The 25,075-nt window shown below is 44.3% G+C and overlaps 1 protein-coding gene across 7 annotated transcripts in view; it reads left to right on the top strand.

Annotated features, from left to right (window-relative positions):
- The first annotated feature begins 3,597 nt into the window (after positions 1-3,597).
- The window catches only part of GLB1L2 (galactosidase beta 1 like 2), a 71,275-nt gene continuing 49,797 nt past the window's right edge, over positions 3,598-25,075 (top strand). Inside the window, exons 1-10 of one of the 7 annotated variants that reach the window (XM_032964403.2) lie at positions 3,598-3,847; positions 5,509-5,632; positions 11,052-11,270; positions 18,216-18,284; positions 19,752-19,847; positions 20,792-20,900; positions 22,193-22,285; positions 22,845-22,926; positions 23,776-23,840; positions 24,724-24,808. In XM_032964403.2, coding sequence (XP_032820294.1) covers positions 5,541-5,632; positions 11,052-11,270; positions 18,216-18,284; positions 19,752-19,847; positions 20,792-20,900; positions 22,193-22,285; positions 22,845-22,926; positions 23,776-23,840; positions 24,724-24,808 — 910 coding nt within the window. In that variant the 5' untranslated portion in view covers positions 3,598-3,847; positions 5,509-5,540. Of the gene's footprint in view, positions 3,974-5,508; positions 5,633-6,493; positions 8,702-8,731; positions 8,967-11,051; positions 11,271-18,215; positions 18,285-19,751; positions 19,848-20,791; positions 20,901-22,192; positions 22,286-22,844; positions 22,927-23,775; positions 23,841-24,723; positions 24,809-25,075 lie in introns of those variants that run through there. The other 6 variants (XM_032964402.2, XM_032964401.2, XM_032964407.2 and 3 more) reach the window with 6 other exon arrangements.

The following is a 25,075-nucleotide window of genomic DNA, read 5'->3' as shown; positions in this document are numbered from 1 at the left end:
TTGCATATAGTGTATATGATTACAAGGTGACATACATTTGAACGAATACTAAATACAGTACCCTGAACATGTGTATATTACTTTCATAACTAGGTAGAAGCATGTTGTAACATCTGTGGAAAGGGGTTCGCTTAGGTACAATAAACAAGGGCTTATTTGAGAATATGGCTTCATACAGTAACAGTATTAATGTAACATTTTGCCATGCATTTTGTTCGGCATTCAATCGCTTACTCCTGTGTGCCACATGACCAGGGTTTTAAGCACTTGCTGTACTTTACAGCAGGGTAGGAATTTCAGGTGGAGGTGGGGTTGAAACAAATGAACCATTGCACATTGTCTAAGCCACTAAATTATACATCCAGCTCAGGTTGAGTGTATGTGCATTCAGAGTTTGAGGCGCAACAATGGAGCACACAAGCACATTTTCACGAAATATTACGTGAACTGACGGCAATAAGTCATTTCAATATTACTTATTTCCCAGATTGCCTCCATTCATTGGAAACCATAAATGTGAAGTAAAGTTTTAAAACGAACACTAATCAGTAGGGAAATGTATTGTAGTGGTTGCTTGAAGTTTCAATGATTTTAGTTGAATAGGTTAGGTTTAGGCTTTATTTTGGTACAGGTAAAAAAAATATCAAATCCATTGGACAATATATTATTTTTCAATGGGGACATGCTCACGAAAAAAATTGATGACAAAAAAACCTTAACAAAACAAACCAAAAACAGCTGTACATGGTCAAGTTTCAAATGGCAAGGTATGCATCAACATAGTACAACGAGCACATTAAAAACCAAGGCTAAAACACAATACCTGCCAAAAATAGATATGCACGCAAAGCAGAGTGTACATGTAGATGTGGGATACGAATTTCGCACAGTCTACGAATTTACTCCTCTTATTTACAAACAATGTTTGAGAGTACTGTATGGTATATAATTGGATGCCGTTCTGATACACTTATGGGAACACTTCCAGATTCCGGCGAATAATAGGAACTTATTGGTCCGCTGGGAATAGAAATCTCAGCGGACTTTACATCTTTCGTGGATAATCTAAGGTGTGGGTACGTAGTATGGTTGTGGACAAGAGGATTTATGCACAGTAGTTAATGGTTTGACTGGATATGAGTGGAAATGGCCTTGCCTCACATGCATACATGTCAACCCATACGGTTTACCCATATTCTTGTCCAGATAAATTTAGTTTTCAGGTCCATACGGCATACAGCCATTTCAATACGGGCAAAACAAATGTCTATTTGCATGTTTCTCCCTTGTGATGGGACTTTGTAAGATGAACGTTGAGATTTATAAGGGGCACGGGGTGACCCATAAGGTCTGAATTGGTCTGTAATAAGGTAGGCAATGAAAAGGAGGTAACAGGTATGTAGACTGCTGGTGGTAAGTGCTGTTAACAAGTAACACCGATGAAGGCCGGAACAGTACACGAGCGGGTGGGTGGCCAGCACCACGCCGACCGCCTTTGTCTCCCCAGTGGCGATGTTTACACTGATGCCAGGTACTCATTTGAGGCCTAGTCGATCTAGGGGAGACCCAGGGCCACCTCAAGACACACACACGGCATGCTTGACAGTTCATTGTTGATTAAAAAAACAGCAGAGGGAAGTCACTTTAAAATGGGACCTTCTTACCAGTACCAAAGTATAAAAAAGTAAGAATATGTTTTGCCCTTTCTGGAAAAAAACAGGTGTCAAGATGTTCAAATACCAAATAGAAACATTTTGCAAGGAATCAAGTCTGCATTAACCACACGTATATTATCAGAGCATGTTTTGTGTGCATGTTCACCAAAAGTACGTGTGGTAAATGCAGTACTTGATTCCTTGCAAAATGTTTCTATTTGGTGTTTGAACATATTAACCCCTCTTGTTTTATTGCCAGAAAGGGTAAAACCTATTCTTGGTTCATAATTTGATACTGCCAAAAAAAGGTCCCATTTTGTAGCTGCTCACCCCGAGCTATGTGTAGTGTCAGCGGAGCGGGAGACAAGGTTCTTGAGGAGGCACCTTCATTCAACACTTTCAGGTCCACAGGTTCACCCTCGCTTCTCCCGAGTCGTCTAGCCTAGCCTTAACACAATCCTGACCGTGTTACACCAACGGCGCCGACCGAGACAGCCAACAACTATCCGGCTGACGGTAGCGACGAAGGCGGCGAAGATGACAGCGACGAGTCCACTTCCCAGAACCGGCAGCCACGAGGTCCCGCTCTCCGCTTTTATGCTACCCGGTGCGGCCTGGCTCTGCCCTGGCCGCGCCTCCCTTCTCGAACCCACGAGTGGGTTCCAGGGGCTTCCAGACGGGGTCTTCCATGACCCTTGCCCCAGTTCCTCCACCCTGCCGACACATCCGTATATGCTCACCGGTGTGTGTACTGCTCGTCCACCGCAGTTGCCGTTGCTGGACAACAAATGGCGCTATTACACTACAAATGCCCTGATAGTGCATTGTCCTTGTACTGCTCACCTTTTGGCGTTCTTTGGTCTGACACTGGTAGTGATGTAGTGGTTTCACTGAGACACACAACAGGGTAACTCCCTAAACGCACAACGTAGCTAACTAGACCCCAACGCGGTCACTACATAACGTACAACACAGTTAACTCTGTACTCTGGTCGACTACCTAACCATGCAACGGGATACTACATAGCGGTAACCACCACGGGGTAACTATATAACCAGACCAGGTCCGTTAACACACTGTTTGGTCCACGACTAACAAGCCCCGAAGCCCGGAGAGACGTAGACGGCGAGTTGATTCCCAGAAGACAGCCCTGATCGCTCTCGGGACTCGTCTCTTATGCTCCTCAACGTGGCCTGGCTCTACCCTCGGCCCCACCCCCTTCTCGATCTTATCAGAAGAACGAGGAACCTACACCACGTGTCCCATTACCTCTTCTGTCCGGTCACGTGCCCCCTCGGGCCAATCAGCAAAAAAAGTGTCACGTTGACAAGGCAATTGCCCGATGATGCTGGATGTATTTACCAGCGAAACGTCGTACTCAAACTCTAAATGTTGTGGATTCACTCTTCAACACACCGGTGGGCTAAAGTAGTGAATTATTTGTCTTTTGTCAACGTGACACTTTTTTTGCTGATTGGCCGTGTCGGGTGGTGGAGGGTTACGACACATTTATAAATAACGCGATCTAACCCAAAAACCTTTATTATAAATACACTTTTTTTTGGGGGGGGAGGGGAGCTCAATAATGCATTTATATTTTTTGCACGCCAAGTGAGCTGTGACGTCACATCTGTCACGTGACCCGCGCACGTGGAAGCGTAACGCAATGCAGTGTAGCGGTTAGCGCTACAGGCGTCCCGAGTTCGACTCCAGCTCACGGCCACCGCCGCTGACGATTATTTTCACCGCTTCTGGTGCCTCCCCTAGGTCGACTCAGCCTCAAACGAGTAACTGCTGTGGGCGTGTCAACATCGCTCCTGGGGAGACGAAGGCGGCCCGGGCTTGCTGAATCCAAGTCCCGCCCTTGCAGTAACTCGATTCCTTGCGGGAGAGGTCACCGGTTTATTTTGTTGTTGTTGCGCGTGGCTCGGTCCCTCCTCGCACCGGAATCACTCGCCGAGCGGGTGGGACGGCTTCGACATCGTCATCATCGTCGTCGTCGTGGAAACGATTCGGGGCGGCGATAGGGAAACAACAAGAGCCTCAAGCCATCGCGCCAAACCAGTCCTAGCACCTTTTGTTGCTGTATATACAAATAGAAAGAAATCCACAATACAAACAATTTAATAAATAATAATCTCTCTCGTCGCACACGCGCAAGACAAAGTCGCGTGTCACACAGTTCCGCACTGTATGTACACCGCAGGACATTACGCGCCACTGCACACATACACTGTACTCGCATCTTACTTTTTAAACCACAGACTTTGTCGCAACGTCGGGGGTTATAAACGCCGCACAGCCGCGCGCACAACGTGTAAGTTCTACATTGTTGTACGGTACATAGGGTCGTGCACCTCACGCGTGTGGGCAGTGATAGGCACAGCACGAATAGCGAGGGGTAGCCAGCACACTTAAGAAGTACAATAAACAGCTCATACACGCACACACACTCACACACTCCTGTATTGTAATCGAAAGTGAATAGCGATGTGTTTAGCGTATATTTGTAGACACTTTACCGAACGCAGCGCGCGCGCGCGTGTGTGTGGTGTGTACGCCACGCTATACGCAGCACACAATTTCGCTGAACTGCACTGAACGTAGTTTAATGAACCACACCGAATGTGAATACGCAAACATACGGACGTTACATAGTTCTAGGCCCTTAGCACCGCGTGTGATCTTAGGTTGAAGCAACACGCGAGACTTGGCACACCGCGGCATTAACCACACCGCGGTATGTGCGACGGACGTGACCACGATGGGCCGCAACAACCCCACCATCGATGGCGATGCAAAACAAAAAAGCTGTGTACACAGCGGAACAGGGTGGCAACTGCTGTGTAGATAGCACGCACACTTAAGCCACGCCGCATAGAGACTGCCTATTGTTATCATTGTGCACGGTGCGCACACACCCACACCCCTACATCGATGCATCAGCTGTTCGTAAACTTTCCTGCAGCGGTTTGTCGCTTTTCAGTGTACCACCACCACCACCATCGTTCTCGTTTATCGCTCTTATTCTTGTTTCGTCTCCCGAGCCGCGACGAGCTAGTTGAGAACTTGGCACAGGAGGTTTGTGCTTGATAGAGAAAGTTGGGGGGAAATTTCAGAAAAGATCCACAAAGTTTGTGCTTGATAGAGAAAGTTGGGGGAACATTTCAGAAAAGATCCAGAAAGTTTGTGCTTGATAGAGAAAGTTGGGGGGAAATTTCAGAAAAGATCCAGAAAGTTTGTGCTTGATAGAGAAAGTTGGGGGGAAATTTCAGAAAAGATCCAGAAAGTTTGTGCTTGATAGAGAAAGTTGGGGGGAAATTTCAGAAAAGATCCAGAAAGTTTGTGCTTGATAGAGAAAGTTGGGGGGAATTTCAGAAAAGATCCAGAAAGTTTGTGCTTGATAGAGAAAGTTGGGGGGAAATTTCAGAAAAGATCCAGAATGTTTGTGCTTGATAGAGAAAGTTGGGCGAACATTTCAGAAAAGATCCAGAAAGTTTGTGCTTGATAGAGAAAGTTGGGGGGAAATTTCAGAAAAGATCCATAAAGTTTGTGCTTGATGGAGCAAGCTGGGGGGAAATTTCAGAAAAGATCCAGAAAGTTTGTGCTTGATAGAGAAAGTTGGTGAAAAATCCAGAAAAAATCCAGAAAGTTTGTGCTTGCTGAGACCCACCCCTCACCCCCCCAAATAAAACCACAACTTTGGACCGAATGAGTTCCATTGCCATTGCTCCGTGAAGTTTCGGTTAAGTCCACTGACGTTATAAGCTAAGCGCCACACGGCCATAGCCACCCCCGTGCGTTGTCGTGAGTTCTCGCGTTTGGCTCACGTTTGCCGTGCCGCAAATTCAGCGGCAGGGGATGCAGGTGGGTGGATTACAACCATGACAAGCGTCACCATGCGAAGGTCTCAGAAGAACCGCGTTTACTGTTTACTGGTCGTGCTGTTTGTTTTGGTGATCATCTACATGCTCAGGTGAGTCGCGTGCAGGTGAGTGAGTGAGTGTGTATGTGCAGGTGAGTGAGTGTGTGTGTGCAGGTGAGTGAGTTTATGCGTGGAGGCCAGTGTGTGTCTTAAGTTCAGGTGAGTGTGCGTCTAAGTTCAGGTGAGTGTGCGTCTAAGTGCAGGGGAGTGTGTGAGTGTGAGTACAGGTGAACGTGTGCAGGTGGGTGCGTCTAAGTGTGCAGGGTGATTGTGGGTGCAGGTGAGTGAGTACAGGTGAACGTGTGCAGGCGATTGCGTCTAAATGTGCTGGTCAGTGAGTTTGTGTGTAGGCGAGTGCAATTGAGTTTCCAAGTGCAGGTTAGTGTGTCTTGAGTGTACAGGTGAGTTTGTGTGCGAGTGAGTGGGTGCAGGTGAGTGAGTGAGCAATGTAGGAAATTCCGCGTCGAACTTCAACATTTAGGTATGTGCACACTGTAGGTGAAGTTGCATGGAGGCAGGGCGTGTAAATGAGTGCGTGAACATATGTGAATGTACAGGTGTGTGCGTAGGTGAGTGTACACGCGTGACGATTATCAGAACCGGCCACGGGCCTCTCTTATGTCAACTCGGCCTCATGAGTGCCTGGTGCGGTGTGTAGTAAACATCGCCATTGGGGAGACAAAGGTGGCCAGGCGTGGTTCTGGTCACACTTGCCCCCAAGTGTCCCGGCCGTCATAGGTGCTCGCTAACAGCGTTTGCCCCGAAAGTATGTTAAGGCTATACGGGGGATATGTGTCTTTCGGATATCTCTGCAGGTGAGTGTGTGTGGAGGTGCAGAGATGGGTGCGTCTTTTAAGAGGAGTATTTGCACAGGTGTGTGTGGATTCCAGGTGAGTGGACAGGTGAGCGTACAAATCCAGTGGTGTAGGTGAGGTTAGGTGTGTGTTGGCGAGGTGTGTGTAGGTGAGTGTTTAGGTATATTTCAAAACGTGTGACTACCGTAATCGAATTATTGCACAGTACAATACCATACTTAAGAAAATCATTTCAACATAATTGTTACAGGATATATCTAAAGTACAGGTGTATATAAAAAAAGTACGGTGTGGTTTAAGTCAACATCACACTATTTGAATTTAACCAGAGTATTGAACATCCACTCCAGAGATATTGCAAGGTTCAGTCCTTATTGGTTGTTGATTCAGGACATTACATGGAAATGTAGAATTTCTACTCCACTGCCACGACTGTCAAATAAGATGTACTCTGCCACCAACCGGTGCACTCCGACTTAATCTGACCGTGGACATTTTAATTTGCTTTTGCCACGTTTGAAAAGACTTCTTCGAACGCACACGACCGTGACTGCCACTGGTTTAATCACACGGCAATCTCTTGTCTTGGATCAGACTTGGTGGTGGATGTGGCACGTGTCACTCTGCCAAGGGCGCTCTTAGGCACTGCAAGATGGGTCTGCTTGGCATATGAACTTGCAGTCCAGCCCGACCACTGCTGTCTCTGCTTCAGCCGGCATTTAATTTGTGGCTCGCAAGTACATAACACAAGTACATGTCCCAGCCCTGTGGTGCTGTTTATGTAAATTGTTATTGTCCAGCTCAAGAGTTGTATTTAATGGGTGGCTCTAGGCGCTGAATGAAGTACAGCATTTTATTGTTCCTGTTTTGGAGAATTGAGCCAGCAACATTGTATTAAATCGTTGCACCGAATCCCAGGCTCCCACAAAAGCTCACAACCACTTTGTAATGATCCCTGATGTTCGTCCTCTGCATCACCACGGATGAGAAGAGTTATATTGTATTAAATAAACAATGGCCTATTTTGCCACAGACATGACAGAAGTTGAATACTGTATTATGGTTATTTGCGCTGAATCGGCCTGTCCGCGGTAGTGCTTATGCGAAACATTTTGCCGACAGTGTTGGATAAAAGGTCTGGTTCTGCTGATGAGACTCAAAACCAGACCAGAATTGTTCTGCTTAAATTATTCTGGAAAACACTGCTTTAAACTGCCCATAGGTAAAAAAAAACATAGCACGGTTGGCCACGTGCTGCAAGAAGTTCAACATACAGTACATACATTAGTTAGAATAAACGTGTTTTTTTTTCCACTGGTGAGAAAGCAGCTCTTTTAACTACATCATTTGGTATCACAAAAGGTTACTTTACATGCTAAGACATTAATTAGAATGCTGCACAGTATTTTATAGGCTTGTCAACATGATGATATTACATTGTTGTACACAATTATGTGCTTGCTTCCACTTTGGCCTGGCAAGTAATATGTTCGTTTTAAGTGGTTAGCTTGTTGAGTTTTTAACTCTGCGACCAACGTTCGATTCCCAGCCTTGGATAACTTCAGTATCAGAACCGGACTTGCCCTCTACCACTTCACCAACTCGCACGCATCTGCGCAGTGAAGTATGGTCAAAAAGCCCCAATAACAGACATGATGAAGGGAAGGCCATTCATTGGTGGATTGAGAATGGCTGTAATTACTTTTTATGGTGCACTTAGCAGACTCAATAGATCTATTACAGTATTTTTTCCAGTAACTGAAATGACCTTTTCCCTATACTGTACCATCGAGTGCATTGCTGATAAATACAATTTTAAACCGTTTTTCTGACCACTTATTCAACCCTTATGGCTGGGGACAGCCAAATTAAATAAACGCCAATTTTACTACGTGGCATATTTCTGCAGTCTACATACAATATTGCACTGTTCTTATTGACTTATATGAACCCACTAAACTCCCAGCACTGAACGCTATTGCAATACCGAATCCTGCACACTCGCAATAAATGTATTCATTGACACCTTGCGTGAAGGAGCAAAGCTTGATAACATATTGTTGAATCGGCAACATTGCACAACCCTTGTGGGTTTTGGGCCAAAGTGCATTGCCATAAACGTAGAAAACCTTACGTTTGACCTTTGAGTTCTCCCTCCAATAATGGGAGAGTGTGTATAGATACTTTGAACCAAGGGATGTGTTACACAGAATGCCGTACCGTACTTAACGAGGTGCCATTCAAAGTCCACACAGCCAGTGTCTCTGCTGAATCGGGCACAGAAAAGGCAAAGTATTTTTGAGAGGTAAGTGCCAGTCATTAAGCTCTCATTGTCACCAAATAAATGAACTCCATCTGGCTAAATTCAGCCATTTAAACCTTTTTTAAAAATTCATTTTTAATCGTTTTCATTGTCCTTATTTAGTACTGTGCTGTATTTTACAACAGGCTCGAAACGCCATATGTTAAATGGCGCTGTTAATTATGTTCCTGTAACAAGCCATGGTCTCTCCAGTGCTGGCTTAAGGCTTCTCCATGCCTTCATCTGGTTCTGGTCCATGCCATAGCAGGTGATATACATCGAATAAACACTTTCCTCTTCGGGCACATTGCTGTCTTGCTTTTCATTGTGAAGTTCAGTTTTCCAAAAGCACTCCAACCTGATCTTGCGTGCCTGTTTCATCATTTAGATTCTGGTCCACATTGATTAATTTGCCCAGGGTTTCTACATTTGTCACTGTTTTCCAGTTGTCGCTTAAATATATATATTTTGTATCTCTTTTTCATACTTGTACAGGCACTGTAGGAGGCTTTTGTTTTACCCATGTTTATTGAGCCGAAATTAGCATCTTTGTTAAGATCTTTTAATTTTCTGTAATTTGTTTCCATTGGTTTGTATAACTGTGTTGTAATTATAATAGAAGACCGTTTATCGTCATGCATTTATTTCTCAATCCAATTATCCGAAAATTCATATTAATCTTGCTGTCAACGGCTTTGGCGATAGCGTATTTTATCATCTGCTCTCTAATGTGTATGGTATTGTATAAACTAGTGAGTGGTCGGTCTCAGGTGAGAGGTCAGTATGTGATAGCGACAGGTGATTGGTGCGAGTGCCATGTCACCCAAGTCCATAGGGCGGGTGAGTTGCCCACCGGTGTGTAAGGTACACGTCTTTTAACCACGGCGAGAAAGTTTCCAGAACGACATCTGGCACTAAACTAAAAAGTGTTGGCAGCACAAGCATAGTCTCCAATAGAGGGAAGATACATGAAAACCACTAGATAAACAAATATTGTTGACATCGTTCTAACTGGTTTTTATATGAACATAATAAAATAGTGTGCTTGATTTAGATGTTATTTTGAAGGAGGGATACTTTATTTCAGCTGACCCATTGATTCTGCGGACTCTTTATACTCATTCAAATTGGAAAAGCAAAGACTGTCATTGTTAAGTCACTCAGGTCTACCTATTCTATTTGAACAGGATTGTGATCTAAAAAAAATACACTTGCTCTGTTTCTGTTATTTAGATCCAGTGAGAGTACATTATGATGAGTCCTGTATTAACATTAAATACAAGTGCAAGGATAACTAAGCACAATATGGTTAATTAATTAATTAACCTATTCTGAGCTAAATTTTTATGTAAAGCTTTCGTGACTGCAGGGATTCATATTCTTGGTTCTTTCGGTAAAGTCATGTAGAAGGGAAATAATAAAATAATAAAATATAAAAACTTAATTCTCACGACGTTTCGACTGCAACACAATAAAAAATTCTTGCTGTGGTTTTCACACCTGATGATGATTGCTTGTGTTGCAGTTGAAACGTCATGAGAATTTTACTGTTTTATCTTTTTATTATTTTATTGTTTCCCTTCTACGTGACTTTACCGAAAGAACCAAGAATACTATTCTGAGCTCTTTGACCATCCCAAAAGTTATACCCCCTACTGTGCATGCATCTTTTGTGTATCAGCTGTGTTTACTGTATATCATTAACTCATGGCATGTTTGGATTTTCAAATGGACTCTGAAATTGAAAACAAAAATTATGCAGTAAGCAATTGGCCAGACCTGATGTGCTATTAATGCACACACTGCAGGAGGTTTATTTAGTGCAATCTGCTCTTGCCTGGATGCAGTAAAATAAGAACATTCACTTGGTCCAAACTAAATTAATTTGCAGAAATGCTTTACCTGTAAATATGGTGATTTAAAAAAATTGCCTAATTTTGACGGAACTCTCAGTAAAGACAATAACATCTGGTAACTTGGCAGCATTTGTTAGAACTGCTTTTTGTGTTTAGTTTGCTGTCCTTCCCCTGCACCTCTGATTAGCACGGTTGGCGATATACGGTGCAAATAACTTCAATATACATACGTACATAACAAGCCTGATGAGACCTGGAAGATCAAAACCAGGCCATAGTTTGCTTACTTGAACAATGCTGTTTGATAATAATTGGTCTGGAAAGCCGATACGCAGATGTACTACACTTTATATACATTGAGACAGACCATAGTTCTGCTTATATATATGCTTTTTTCTGAATTTTCCACAACAACGCATCATTATTTTTAAACATACCATACTCCCAGCAGGGCGTAACCTCAGCTATGTATTTTCACACCCCACCCTGTGCTGCAGAAACCTGCAGAGCGAGGTTCAGTTGGACATGGACGAAGAAATCCTGAAATCCGACCTCAAAAAGTCGGGCTCACTGAAGACACATGGTCAGGAGTTCACGCTTGACGGAGAGGCGCTGCACATCCTCGGAGGATCGGTGCACTATTTCCGCGTGCCCCGGGAGTACTGGCGCGACCGGTTGCTCAAGCTCAAGGCGTGCGGCCTCAACACGCTGACCACGTGAGGACCGGGGCTTGATGCTTCCATGCATCACTCATGATCCAGCACTCGCTCTTTCAGTGCAGATACTTGCCGGAGGCGTCGGTCACCTACTTAGGACTCTTCTGTCGCTGCTACCGTGGTTACTATTTCTGTGAACTTCACTCATGGATTTATTAAATTTACTTGCTTTGCCGGTGGTCAGTTACCTCATCCCCCTTCGATTGCAACTACCATGGTGACTGTCGCCATGAACGTCACTTGTTGATTCCTCCATCCATGGAGAGGATTTAGGCTACCAGACTTGACTGTTTCATTTCATCCATACTGTGTTCAACCACCACAGTGCAGGTCAAAAGGACTTTTCTTTGTGTTTCTTTCATTGCGCTGCTTAACTTTGGAATTCACGCCCCATCGTTTATTTTTTCCAAGTTCCTGTAACATTGTTCAATTTAAGAAGCACCAGTGGAAAGTACCCGGCATTGCCCGGGTGAAAAAGACACACACAAACATTGACCCACACACAACAACAACCGCCATTCGCCACTAAGTGGCGGTGACGTCACCACAAAGCTTGTGCCAGGCCATGTGCACCTTGAGGCCACGTGAAGTGTCGAACGCCCGCTGACAGGAGGTTACGGGGCAGACCCAGGTGCCACGGGTCGACTGACTAAGATGACTGGCTGATGCACCACCTATGCCCCCTACTGTGCCAACCGGCTGTGCTTTAGCCACCCGGCGCTCCGCTCGTTTTTGTGAGCGTCGCTCCTCCACCCTCCATAGTTGTTGGAGGGCGACTGCCTCCAACTGCCCAGTAGCGACCTTCACGAGCCTCCTCCACAGAGGCCGATCTTGACACCGCTGGTACCAGTCATCGGCAAGTCCACTCAGCTCCACGTCCTCCTGTACCACATCACTCCATCTCTTCTCTAGCCCGTGCCGCGCACGTTTAACCCCCTCGATCCGGCCGAACAAAAGCTATTTCGGCATGCGGTGGCTGGACATGCGGGCTACATGACCCAGCCAACGCAGCCTTGCTTGACGAAGGAGCTCACCGATGGGACCTTGCCCAGATCTTTCAAGGATTTGTGAGCTCCTCACACAATCCAGTCTGGTTAAACCCAGGATGGATCGTAGGCAGGCCAGCCTAAATGTTTCTAACCGGCGAAGATGTTCCATTAGGGGGGTCCACGTTTTGCAAGTGTAGAGAAGGGAGGGAATGACCGTGGCCGAGAAGACCTGAAGCTTAGTGCGGAGTGGCAGACCAGGTAGCTTCCACACAGCGTTACGCAACCGATGAAAAGATATTGCCGCTCGACTGATTCAAAGTGAGAACTCTGCTGTTAAACTGGAGCCGGTCATAAGCACACTGCCCAGGTATCGGAAACTCTCCACTCTTTCCACAACTGCCCCATCACCGATTGGGAGTTGTGGGGGTGGAGTGTCCGATGGTACAAAATACCCAGGCAGTTGCTTAGTTTTGGTGGGGCTGATGGTAAGGCCCCATCTCTTGGTGGCACGCTTCAGTCTCAGCAGCAGCGTCTCCAACTCCTTCTCTGAATGAGCAGCTATTACCAAATCATCGGCATACATAACGTGGTTGAGCAATAGGGAGCCATCCCTTGACCGCACCCGGGCATCGATCAGCCTCCCATTATATCTGTACCAAATGGAGATTCCCCCGGTACAGCTATTGAAGGTTTCACGAACTACGTGGTCAAAATAGATGTTAAATAATGTGGGAGCCAGAGGACATCCCTGTCGCACCCCAAGGTGTATAGGGAATGGCTCTGACTCCCGGTCACGTAGTTTACCCGGGCCAGCTCACCATCATGAAGGTCCTTAATGATCGTGAGCAGAGGGTCAGGGACTCCAAAAGCACGAAGAACAACCCAGAGCCCAGGCCTACTGATGGTATCATAGGCCTTGACCAAGTCAATAAAGCAGAGATGTAGGTCTTGTTGGAATTCCCTACACCTCTGCTGTAGCATACGGACAGAAAATATGGCATCTGTGTGGGACCGCCCTTTCCTGAAATTGCATTGGGGCTCCGCAAGCCTCTCCTCAGCGTGCCTGGCAAGGCGATGTTGAATAATCATTGCCAGGACCTTTCCCGGCACACCGAGGAGTGAGATGCCCCTGTAGTTGTTACAGTCTGTGCGGTCCCCCTTCTTATAGAGGGGGACCACCAGGGCATCCTTCCAATTCTGCGGAACCTGTCCAGTGGTCCAGACTGTTGTTATGATGTCATATAGGGCAGTCTGTGCACAAATGCCACCCTCCCTCAGCATTTCGCTTGGGAGATCATCTCTAACCGGTGCCTTTCCTGGTCTCAGACTCCGGATCGCCCTCAGTACTTCCTCAACAGATGGCACCTCAGCCAGCCACTCACAGGGGGTGACTTCTTCCAATATTTGAGGCACTACAGCCTCAGCAGGGTCATCCCCACTTTGTGCCACGATGTTTTCCTGGCTGAGGGATTTCCCCTCCCCCAGGACCTCACAGAAATGCTCAGCAAATCTGCAAACCTGTTCCTGGGGGTCAGAGATTGGATCACCGTTTTTTCCCCTAATGATGGTAATAGGTGTGGCACTGCAGGTTACTTTTTTGATGGAGTTAAATAGAGATTTGTGATCGCGGGCCACTGAGGCAGACTCCATCTCCTCAGCAACCCGCGACGACCACCCATCCTTGCAGCGCCTCACGGCTCTCCGAACCTCCGAGCGAAGGCTGCGGTAAGCCTCCTCATTCTCTGACATGGGATTCTGTAGCCGATGACAGTGGGCCTGTCGCTTTTTCTCAACCATCCTGAACACCTCCTCTGTCAGCCAGGGTCTCTGGGGAGGTCTGGACCGCGTACCCAAAGCAGCCATTGCAGCTGCATGAGTCACAGTCCTAAACCTCGCCCATTTACCCTCGACATCAGGAGGAGTGGGGGACGATGCCAACCCCAGCCGCACGCGATGATGGACTCACACACACACATCGACTTACACACACATACATCGACTCACACACGCACATAGAGCCACACACACACATCCACTTACACGCAGACATATCGACGTACACACACACACACATGGCTGACACACACACACATGGACTGACACGCACACATGGACTTACACACACATCGACGTACACACACAAACACATCGACTTACACACACTCACATGTACTCACACACACATCGACTTACACACATATGGACTTACACACATTGACTAACACACACATGGACCCACGCACACACATCGACTTATACACACGCATACATCGACTCACACATGCACCCCAACCGTTGGGAAGGAACCATCTGAGGCCCCAATCAAAACCATCACCTTGCCATAAATAGCAGGGGTCACCAAAAATATCTTCAAAATCATGAGCAAATACAAGATCCAGGTTCGATTTAACACACATGCAATACCCCAGCGTCTACAAACTAAGCTGTGTCTACGGCAGTTGTTACATTGGGGAAACTAAGCGACATGTCTCGGACCGTGTTCGTGAACATAAGGCAGATCTGAAACACGGTAGGACCAATGCCTTGGCCGTGGCTGATCATTGTTTTAATGCGGTGGGCTGACACGAAACGTATTTCTCTAAGACGAAGGTACTTTGCAAACCCACTGGCTATCAACAAAGATTCGTTCATGAAGCCATCCACATGTTCAGACACAGACACAACTCGAGAAGATGGGTACAAACTGAGCAATCATTGGAAGGAAGGACGTTATCAACCAGTTTAAGTCATAACTGCCTGTGATGTTCCCATCCTACCACCTTCCGATGTTGTTATTTTCGGCTCTGATTTTACATTAACAGGTTACTTTTCTCACCCTAACACAGCCACCTCGCTCACCGAGCTCGACGTTGCCGCTCTCCGATATCCCATTAACATGCTAATCTCTCACATTAACATAGCCACCTCCACGCCCTCGTCGTGGAGGCCGCTCTCCGATCTCCCATTAACATGCTAATTTCTCACATTATCATCACTGGCCCCGCCCACTTCGTTTATAACCCTTGGGCTGCCCCCATTTTAAACCTTTAAAACAGTCTGCCTCAGCAGCTTTCCCCCTCTTTTTTCCTCCTGGTGACGATTGCTTGTGTTGTGATCGTAACGTCGTAGTTTTTTGTTATTTATTTGTTATTTTCTTTTAACCTTTCTACGTGACTTTACCGAAAGACCCAAATCTTCTTTAGGAATGCTTACCTGTTGCTGGCTACTTGGTACCTTGGGCCTTTGATTTTGCGCTCAGTAACTGTGATTGAAAATAATCATTGTCACCATTAGTGGTTCGCTAAAAATTGACACTGGAAGTAGTTGAGTGGTGTCCTCCTCTTGGACCATTCCCTAACGTCTATGATGCTCTCCTCACTTCGGGAGCCTACAGCCAGATGGTGGAGAACTAGAATAGCAGATCTTTGAGGCTGGCTGTTGATCGTGCTGGCAAACACTAGACTAAAACTATAAACTATTTTTTTTATTTTACCAGTTAAGGTCTACTGAGCTATATCGCTATTTTTTATAAGTGACCTGGCCATAAATGATAGCTCAACGAAGTGGCTTATCACATGGAAATGTCTAGCAGCCAAATACTCTAAATGCATGTTTCTAAATGTGGAGGGAAAAAAAAAACCGGAGAAAATTTAACGCGACCACAAGGAGTGAGACATGAAAACTCCCAATGTACAGGTGTAAGGGTCGGGATCAAACCCACCACCTGTATACCTGGTGAGGGAATTAACATCTCGCCACCGTGACAAGATGTTAAGACATCGAGGAGAAGGAAGGAATGATGGCGAGTTATGGGGTTGTCACTGGTATTGACCAAGGTTACCCTCTGACCTTCACTGTTTGCTCGCTTGCCACTGTGCCTGACATCTTGCAGACACAGAGTCAATTTGAGCCAGTAATCGGTGCCGCACACTGACGTTCATTATAAAATTGATGGTAAAGACGACGACGTCATTCAAGGGTTTATCTGTTGTCACCAGCATGTCCCAAATTAAAAGCATTGCACCTTGTAAAAAAATAACTATTCACAGATACCTTCCTTGGAGGTGACTACATAGCACGTTCACCTCATAATTCTTGTCAGAATACTTAGGCAGGGCACCTCAAATCCAGACAGCCAAAATCATCAATCTTGTCCCACGCAACTTTATCTTGCTCAAGCCTAGCGCAGTTCTGAGGGATTAAATGTGTAAGTACAGTACAGTCAATAAGTAACACGCAGTGACTCACTCTTTATAGAAGTATTGTTAGGCAGGCATGGTCTTATGGGACAGCCCTTGACATTGTGATGTTTTGCTGAATGTGGGAGTTACATAAGAACATTTGTGTTTCATAATGACACGAGTTTGAGAGCGTGCAATTGATTAGACTGTAATTCTTACAAAAGTCAACATTTTCGAAGCAATACACTGATAGATATATGCGGTTTTAGTATTGATTCAATTGTTGCAAGTTAATTTATTGATTTATATGGGGGTGTATCAGTGGCCCAGTGGTGAGCACGCTGCACAATTAACCTGAGAACCTGAGTTTGATTTCTGGTCAAGGCTAATGTCAGTGGTTTGTGATATGAACCAGTGCTGGGCACTGCCTTTGCCAACTGGAACTCACTCGTGTGGTGAAATATGGTCAAAGAACCCACATAACAGACATGCCGCGGGGAAGCGGTCATCCAGCAGTGGACTGTTAACGGCCTCTACACATTGACATGTAGATGTAAAAATAATGTGAAACTGTAAATGTTGCACTGTATTGCTTAAAATGTGTGTGTAATGTTCAAATGAATCGACTTCAGTAGATGGCAGTCTGGCCACATGCTTGTGACTGCATGTGCTATTTAGAGCTGTGCAGGCTGTGATGTTAATTTTAAAATACACAAGATACAAAATGAGATGTTCACAAATGTATGCTGCATAAGATGAGAGTTTGTATAAAATGCAGTATAATCTTGGTACATATATCATGTATTCCTGCATATAAGGAATATAGAGGAAATTATTATAACAAAAGTATTGCTGGAAATGCATTATTTCGTTGTACCAATTATGCTCAAACAAAGGGTTGTGTTGGGAAATGATCATGAAATAAGAAAGTCATGATTCTATTGCAAATGTAACAGTGGATATATAGTGCCATTTACACACCCACGTGTAAACCAACACACATCTACCACACCCACCACACCACAGTCCATTTGGCACGTGGCACACATGCACACGTAGACTTCCGCACACAAGCACATGACAGTATATCCTGAGGACATTTTGCCCACTTTAACGTGTACACGTGCACACGTATACGTGCGCCCACCCATATACGTTTTCTCACGAGCACTCACATGGACAAGACAGATCCCTATTATAGCCTTAACAGACTTTTGGGGCAAGTGCTAAGATCGATCACCAGTGAAGGCCGGAACGGTGCATGAGGGGGTGGTGTGGCAAGCGCCATATCCGGCCCCACCTTTTTTCTCCCCAGTGCTGACATTTTACACACAGCACAATTTGGCTAGCCATCCAACAAAAACGATCACTGCATTGTGCGCTTCCGGAAGCGCTTCTGCGGCCGTCTGGAGCGATCTTCCTTCCGATATTAGGAAGCCACTGGAGCTATGCACTTTTAAATCTAGATTTAAAACTCATTTCTTTAAAACTGCTTTTTTGTGTTGAGTTTGTTGTCCATTCCCCACACCTCCGATTAGCACGGATGGCTACGTTCGATGTGCAAGAAGTTAAGCACACGTACATACAATGTACCGATTTAAGGCTTAGTAGACCTAGGTGGAGACCCACGATATTCACTCATTTTGGTTGTGAGCAGGAACCAAACTCGGATACCTGTGTTTGTTGTGCAATGCGCTAATCACTACACTACCACTCCCCATACACACCCCTGTGCACTTACACATGCTTGTCTCTCCCTCCATGTCTGCACACAGATATGTGGCGTGGAACCTGCATGAGCCGCAGCGGGGAGTGTTTGACTTCAGTGGGTCTCTGGATATTGGGTACTGTCACAGTGAATACATTACCCAACTGCTACTCATTTATTTATGTGTTTAATGTTTATTATGCATTTATTCACTTTAGTATGCCACAGTAAAGGGCTGCCTCGTTCACATGTTCAAATCCCCAGTCGATGTGCTCCTCTCTTCTTTTAGAGCATTTTTTGTAGCTTAACCTGCCTGGGTAGAGAACATAGCAAATATCAACATTAAAGGAAAAGTATAAAAGAATACGAACATTTATAAAACATGTAGATGCAATCACAATAGACTGTGATGATCCCATGGTGCATATAACGCGTCTGATTTTAAATGTTGATAAGATTGTTACAAATAGGCTTGAAAGCTATCTTACCCACATATCCACCGACCGAACTGGTTACCGACCTACCCACAGCCACATATTTAGCTATAAAGCTATGCAAAGAAAACCGCTCGTAAATGTGTATACTTAATGCTAATTGAGTCATTGAAATGTTTAAATGTGTGCAGTATATGTCTATGATGTGAAATAGGTCAAATTTTGGCTGCTTTGGAAAAATGTATGAATTTATAATGCCTAGGTTTATTAATTCATTATCTTGAAACCTTTACACATTTAGCTCACACTCTGCTGCAGGACATAACCTGCTCTGTACAAATACATCAGACTCGGGGAGGATTATCCATAAGTTCGAGTCAAAAGAACAGGGAATGTGGGTGTTAAAGTCTACACTACCCATAGTGATGTGCAACAAACAATGGTTGACTAAGCTCCGTGCTGTGTTGTGAAGTGTATTAATCTCACCGTGACTTATTTCGTCTAGAGTAGACAGCTGTCTGTTGGTTGCACCCAAATGAACTAAAACCTACAGCTTCAATTGAATCTAGTGTGTATTTTCTCACTAAGTTAATGTTCTAAACTAACCCCGATAACTTGTTTATTTAATGTGTAGGTTTTCACAGCCAATACAATTCATCTGCATCTGCTAAATTTGGCTGTGACGATTCTTCAGCTCATCAGTGAGCTGAAATTATAATAATTGGCACGTAACACGCTTGCACACATGACAATTCATGTGACTGAGTCCCATGGTGATGGGTCTTCATGACGCAGATTTGGTCATGCCATAAAATGGTCTAACCCAAAAATCGATCTTTCTATTTCCTAAAAATAAACTGGATTTTTTTGTACAAGCTCAACATTCCTTGTTTTCAATTCCACGAGTTTAATTCCATCAGCCACCAGGTAATTATTGTGGCGCTTCATACATGTCTGCCATAGCTGTTAAGTGGATGTTAAAGACCCTGTGATATTCTCCACAGAGGTAAGCTTGTGTGTGCTCTTGAGATAAAGCACATCTGAAATGTTATATTTCCTTCAAGTAAAAATACATTACTCTTACAATTAGGTAGCGTGTTTGACAAGTTATAGTTGCACTTTGCATGATGTTTGATTATGCACTCGGCAATGTTTGTAATTGTTTTAAGGGCATTTATTCAGCTGGCTAAAGAGTTGGACTTGCATGTGATCCTGAGGCCTGGACCGTACATCTGTGCCGAGTGGGATCTGGGAGGTTTGCCAAGGTAATTCACATATCAGCCGCGCACACACACACACACACACCCCGTTGTTTAGCTTAACAGACTGTTGAGGCAAGTGCTGTTAGTAAATATCCATTCAGATCCGTAAGGTAAGTCCTCGCTTCACGTGTGTTCACACAACGCGCTTTCGCTATCACGTGTTCCTTCCGTTGGGGAACACGTTTCGCACAACGCACCCGTTATAGTGCAGATCGCGCGCACTGTCATAACGTGGTTTTCCGGGCGGTCGACAACGAACTGCTTTCTTGAGCTGCGCGACTGGAGCGGCATGCTACAGCATGCGGAATGATACAGTGACACGGCGGTGTACATCGTATCTCGCCCAACTTGATTGTTACATTGATTATGGGGAAATTGTTTACGCTCAACACATTTTTCGCTTCACGCAGCACGTTTCAGGAACACATCTACCACGTTAAATGAGGACTTCCTGTACAATACATGTAAAAGAGTGTGGCTCGTGCTGATTTCGATGTTTCACACCGGCTATCTGTTTTGGCGGTCAACCAAGGGTATGCCCAATCCAGGCTTGGAAGACACAAACTCAGGCACAAATTGTACCGTGCATAGATTGTTCGTGTATGTGCTAACATCAAGCACATATTCAAACCAGCGCAGCACATGACGATATTATTTAATGATCATTGCGTTTAGCATAAGCGTTGGACATTCCAGATTTCTATAGCAGGGACAGACAGCTCTATAGACAACCAAAGTTGGCTTTCCACAGAGTGGGATTTATTTATATATTAGTGGAGGGCTGAACAGCCAAATTGACTTCTGACTGGGATGTGGGAATTTGAACTCGCATCCTTCCAATTTACACACTTACAAAGCTAAACTGGTTTTCAGGCAGTGGTTTGAAAGAACAGTGATGGTTACTAATTTAACGCCGATATATTTGTTTCTTCTTTGTTGTGTTACAGCTGGCTTCTGGCAGACCCAGATATGAAATTACGGACAACTTATTCAGGATTTATAGATGCAGTCGATATATTTTTTGAGAAGCTCATGCCAAGCGTGGCTCCCCTACAAGTGAGTGATGTTTGTAAACTTCTTAGCAGTGACACTTTAACTCCTGCGTTTAAATTATGCTTTGTTTTTGAAAGAGCGTCTTTCATGCTGGGGCAGCTCAGAACTGCAATAAGTGACTTACGTTACTTTTCATCGAAATTTTTTTGAAAGCACACCACCAATGGCAGTTGTCCCTGTGTGGCACAAGGTGTTTCAGCACCTGGTCTGCAAGCGGGCATCAATCTGCCCGGATGGGGCAATGATTGCTTCTGTGTGTCATTCCGATTGAATAATTTTACATAAATGCACTTCATCATCTTTTGGGCTGTGTTTAGATTTGGTGGAGTGGTAGTGTCGCAGTTAGTGCGCTGTGCTACAAACCTGGCGACCCGAGTTCGATTCCCGCTCATGGTCAACGCCAGTGACGATTATCTGAACAAGTCCTGGGCCTCACCTAGGTCGACTGAGCCTCAAATGAGTACCTGGTGCGGTGTGTAAAAACATCGCCAATGGGAAGACAAAGGCGGTCGGGCGTGGTTTTGGCCACCCACCCCCTCGTGTGGCGTGCCGGCCTTCATAGGTGATCACGAACAGCATTTGCCCCAACACTCTGTTAAGGCTATTCAGGGGGATTTTTGTTTAAGTTAGAATTGTGGGGCATGTGCATTGGTTGTAAATGTTTTTAGAAGATAAATTCTGGCAAGAGTTCTATTATTTGCGATGATTCCTTTTAAAGACAGTGGAGAGTCATAATAATTCGATTGTTAATTAAACTGAAGACAATTTCTTCAGTAGGTACTTATGCCATTATTATTTAGATCATCAACATTGTAACATACAATGGGAATTAAATGCAAGAACCATTGGAAAAACTTCATAGAGGAGGCTGCAAACTTGGGCCTGGGAATAAATATGAGCAAAACCCAGGTCACGTCCAGACGTCCGCTCAACAATTAGAGATGTCTGGGAGGGACACAATTGGAACCTCGGATAGCAACTGATTGTGAGACAAATTAAACCATTGAAATAAAGAGGATGAGATAATGCATTCATAAGTGTGCACATAATGGTCTCCTGTTTAAAGTATTGTTTCATGTATTACTTTACAGCATGATGAAATGTTTTGATAGTTCAGAACAACTTTTATGGTCTCTCCTGCAAGCATGCCAAATATTAGACTGCTTAGCTATGCTTATCCACTCTCCCCTTGCATGCTTATATACCGGTAAGCAGTTCATATCGCTTAGATGACTAGTTTACATGCACGTATATCCGTAACCTAATGGTGTTTTGTTGTTCTTTAATGTTTGCAGTACACTTACGGTGGCCCCATCATTGCAGTGCAAGTGGAGAATGAGTATGGCGCTTATGCCAAGGACACTGGCTACATGGAATCCGTAAAGCAGGTAAACAGCCACAGCAAATATGCAGCCACGGCGGCTGCTGATAAAGTAACAGCCGATGTGGGCATCAAGATGCACAACGACACTAACAGCAATGAGTGCAGCAGCAGACGCTAAAGATGTTTGTTAAAATAATTTGTTTTTGTTAAATGTGCTCGTAACTGGACACAACAAAAACATTCTCCCAAAGCCAGTTTGCCACACACAGCAAACATTTACAGCAGTAATCTTAGCGCGTTCATTATTTGGCCTGAGGTAGGGAACTGCTGTGATGTAATGGTTTGTGCACTGGCACTTGCCGTACAGAAGTTACCAGTTGGATTCCATCTCTGCGTGGCAATTCTTATCAAATTGCTGCATTCATTTCCTAACATTATACTTTGTATTCTGTAATTAATTAGGGAATGAAATAACCCCAATTGAGATCATGAAACATTTCCTCTTTTGCTAGGGTTACCTGGAATATGTCACTGGTTACCAGTACCCTTTAACTACCCTGATACTAACAATACTAACCACGTGTGTCCCGACTTCATGGACTGTCTTGTGGATGCGTTTGCAGATTTTGCTGAAACATGGGATCATAGAGTTCCTGATGACATCAGACAACAAAGATGGGCTCAGCCAAGGAGCAGTGGATGGAGGTACTTACGTCTACACCTACATTAACATTGTTGTAAATGTTCACGAACATTTATTTATTTATTACTTCCACTAGTTTTCACTGGCAGGATTCGGAACTTCCAGGTAGGGTTCAGGGCTGCCAATGAAGTTGAGCTCCATCCCACAAGACAATGCTGACTTATGTAACGTACAGATATTAATATGCTTGAGATGCTGGTGTAAAGAACTGTTAGTAAATAGAGTACATCCTTTGGTAAATGAATTAGTCTGGCACAAGGGGATATGCTTCTTCAATTGCCATATGTTAATTTAGAACATGTACGTTTATTCTAACACAATTGGCAAACACTGGAGAGGCAAACTGAGTCGCCCTCTTCGGGTAGTGAGTTCTGTATCATTTGGGTTGGTTGTGATTGTGTGTGGCTCAGCTGGTACCTGAAATGCTATCTTTTCTGGAACATGTATTATCAAATACGGCCAGCCAGGATGACTATTTTCTTTTGCATTTATATGTAACACCTTGATGCAGGTGTGGTTATTAAATGCTAGAATTGTAAAAAGTCAGTGCCCAAATGCTCAAGTAAGTAATTTTGGAATTAATCATGCTTTTTACTCAAAACGTTTAACACAGAGTTCATTATAAATGCATCATCAGTAATTTTCAATGTGCCATATGTTATTTTCCTATAAATACCTGTAGTATTCGCATCTGGTAGGGGGGTGCTGCATTTGTTATGAGTTAGAGAGTGGTGGCTTTGCCAACCATTAATGTAAATGTAAATCAGTTCAGTGGCATGTGCCCAGATTTCACCATTATATAGACACACACACACAGTCACAACAAAAAAACTTTCATAACTGTGTTTCAGCTCTGTCAACTATGAATTTCAAGCATTTTCAAAGGAGCTACTTTGAGCATCTTGATTCAGTTCAGGTTGGTATCGTCCTCGAAGTTTGTCAATTAACAAACACACATTTTATTTATTTTGGTATCGGTTATCATCAAATAACATCTTGTATAATTTCCCGATAGACCCACACATTTGTAGTACTCTTACCGCAGCTGTATGCAGCTCTGTAAAACTTCATTTATGCCACATCTGTTTTGATGTACCATCTTCAATTTGATCCCTCCAGCATGTTCTCTCTGATCTCTCAATATCTTTGACCATTTTGGCCTTTTTTACTGAGCATATAAATACAATTGAATGCAAAGAGTGTCCGTGATGTCTTGTATTTTTATGCATTATTTTACATTTTGTAAAAAAAAAATCACGTGCTACATTCCAGTGATATGCTTTTGTCGCTTATAACTCCAGTTCTACTGTATTTTATTTGTTGATCACCTTGCGTGTTGTTCGGAAACATGTTTTACCTGTACTTTTCATCATCATCATCATGTACTTTACATCATCGATAAGAAAATACTATTATAATTGAGGAAAAAATATACAGGACTATCATCACATTGGGCAATGGCCCTTCTACATAGTCCATGCAAAGGACTGACAGAATAATGCAGGTGTGTGTTTGGGGTGTGGTTAGTGTAGGGGTTAGCTCATTGCTGCGAAGCTGGCAGTTCAATTCCTGCACGCAGCCAACATCTGTGATGAACATCTGCACTTCTGGGCCTCCGGTAGGTAAGGTCAGCATAGGTGGGCAGGCGTGGTGCTGGCCAACCCCATCCTTATCGTGTGCAATGTTCACCTTAATGGGTGCTCGCTAACAGCACTTTGCTCCAACTGTCTGTATGGCTACACAGGGGATCTATGTATTTGGCTTTGTGCATTTGTCTTTGTGCATTTGTCTGAATGTAGCCAAATCTTCCTAAAATGGTCATGGAGTTCTGGACGGGATGGTTTGACAGCTGGGGGAACTATCACATGGTGTTCAATGCTGAAGGTATATATATATTTAATATATACATTGTGTTTGCAAACATGTGCACGTATACCTGCATACAATATCCCTTGCATCACTATACAGTATTGACCTTCATATGTGGATTTGCTTTGCAAACATTAAGTCTGACAACACTTGAAGGGGCTCTTACATCATGTTCCAATTTATCATTTTATGCTCAGTCAACCTAAGGGACACGCAACCCAAAATCAGATACCAATTGCTACTGGTGAATTTATCGGATACCAATTGCTACTGGTGAATTTA

The sequence above is a fragment of the Petromyzon marinus genome, chromosome 32, assembly GCF_048934315.1.
Source record: "Petromyzon marinus isolate PM22_M1 ecotype Great Lakes invasive population chromosome 32, UKy_Petmar_22M1.pri1.0, whole genome shotgun sequence".
Classification (NCBI taxonomy): domain Eukaryota; kingdom Metazoa; phylum Chordata; class Hyperoartia; order Petromyzontiformes; family Petromyzontidae; genus Petromyzon; species Petromyzon marinus.
This window is presented reverse-complemented; position numbering and strand designations above follow the sequence as displayed.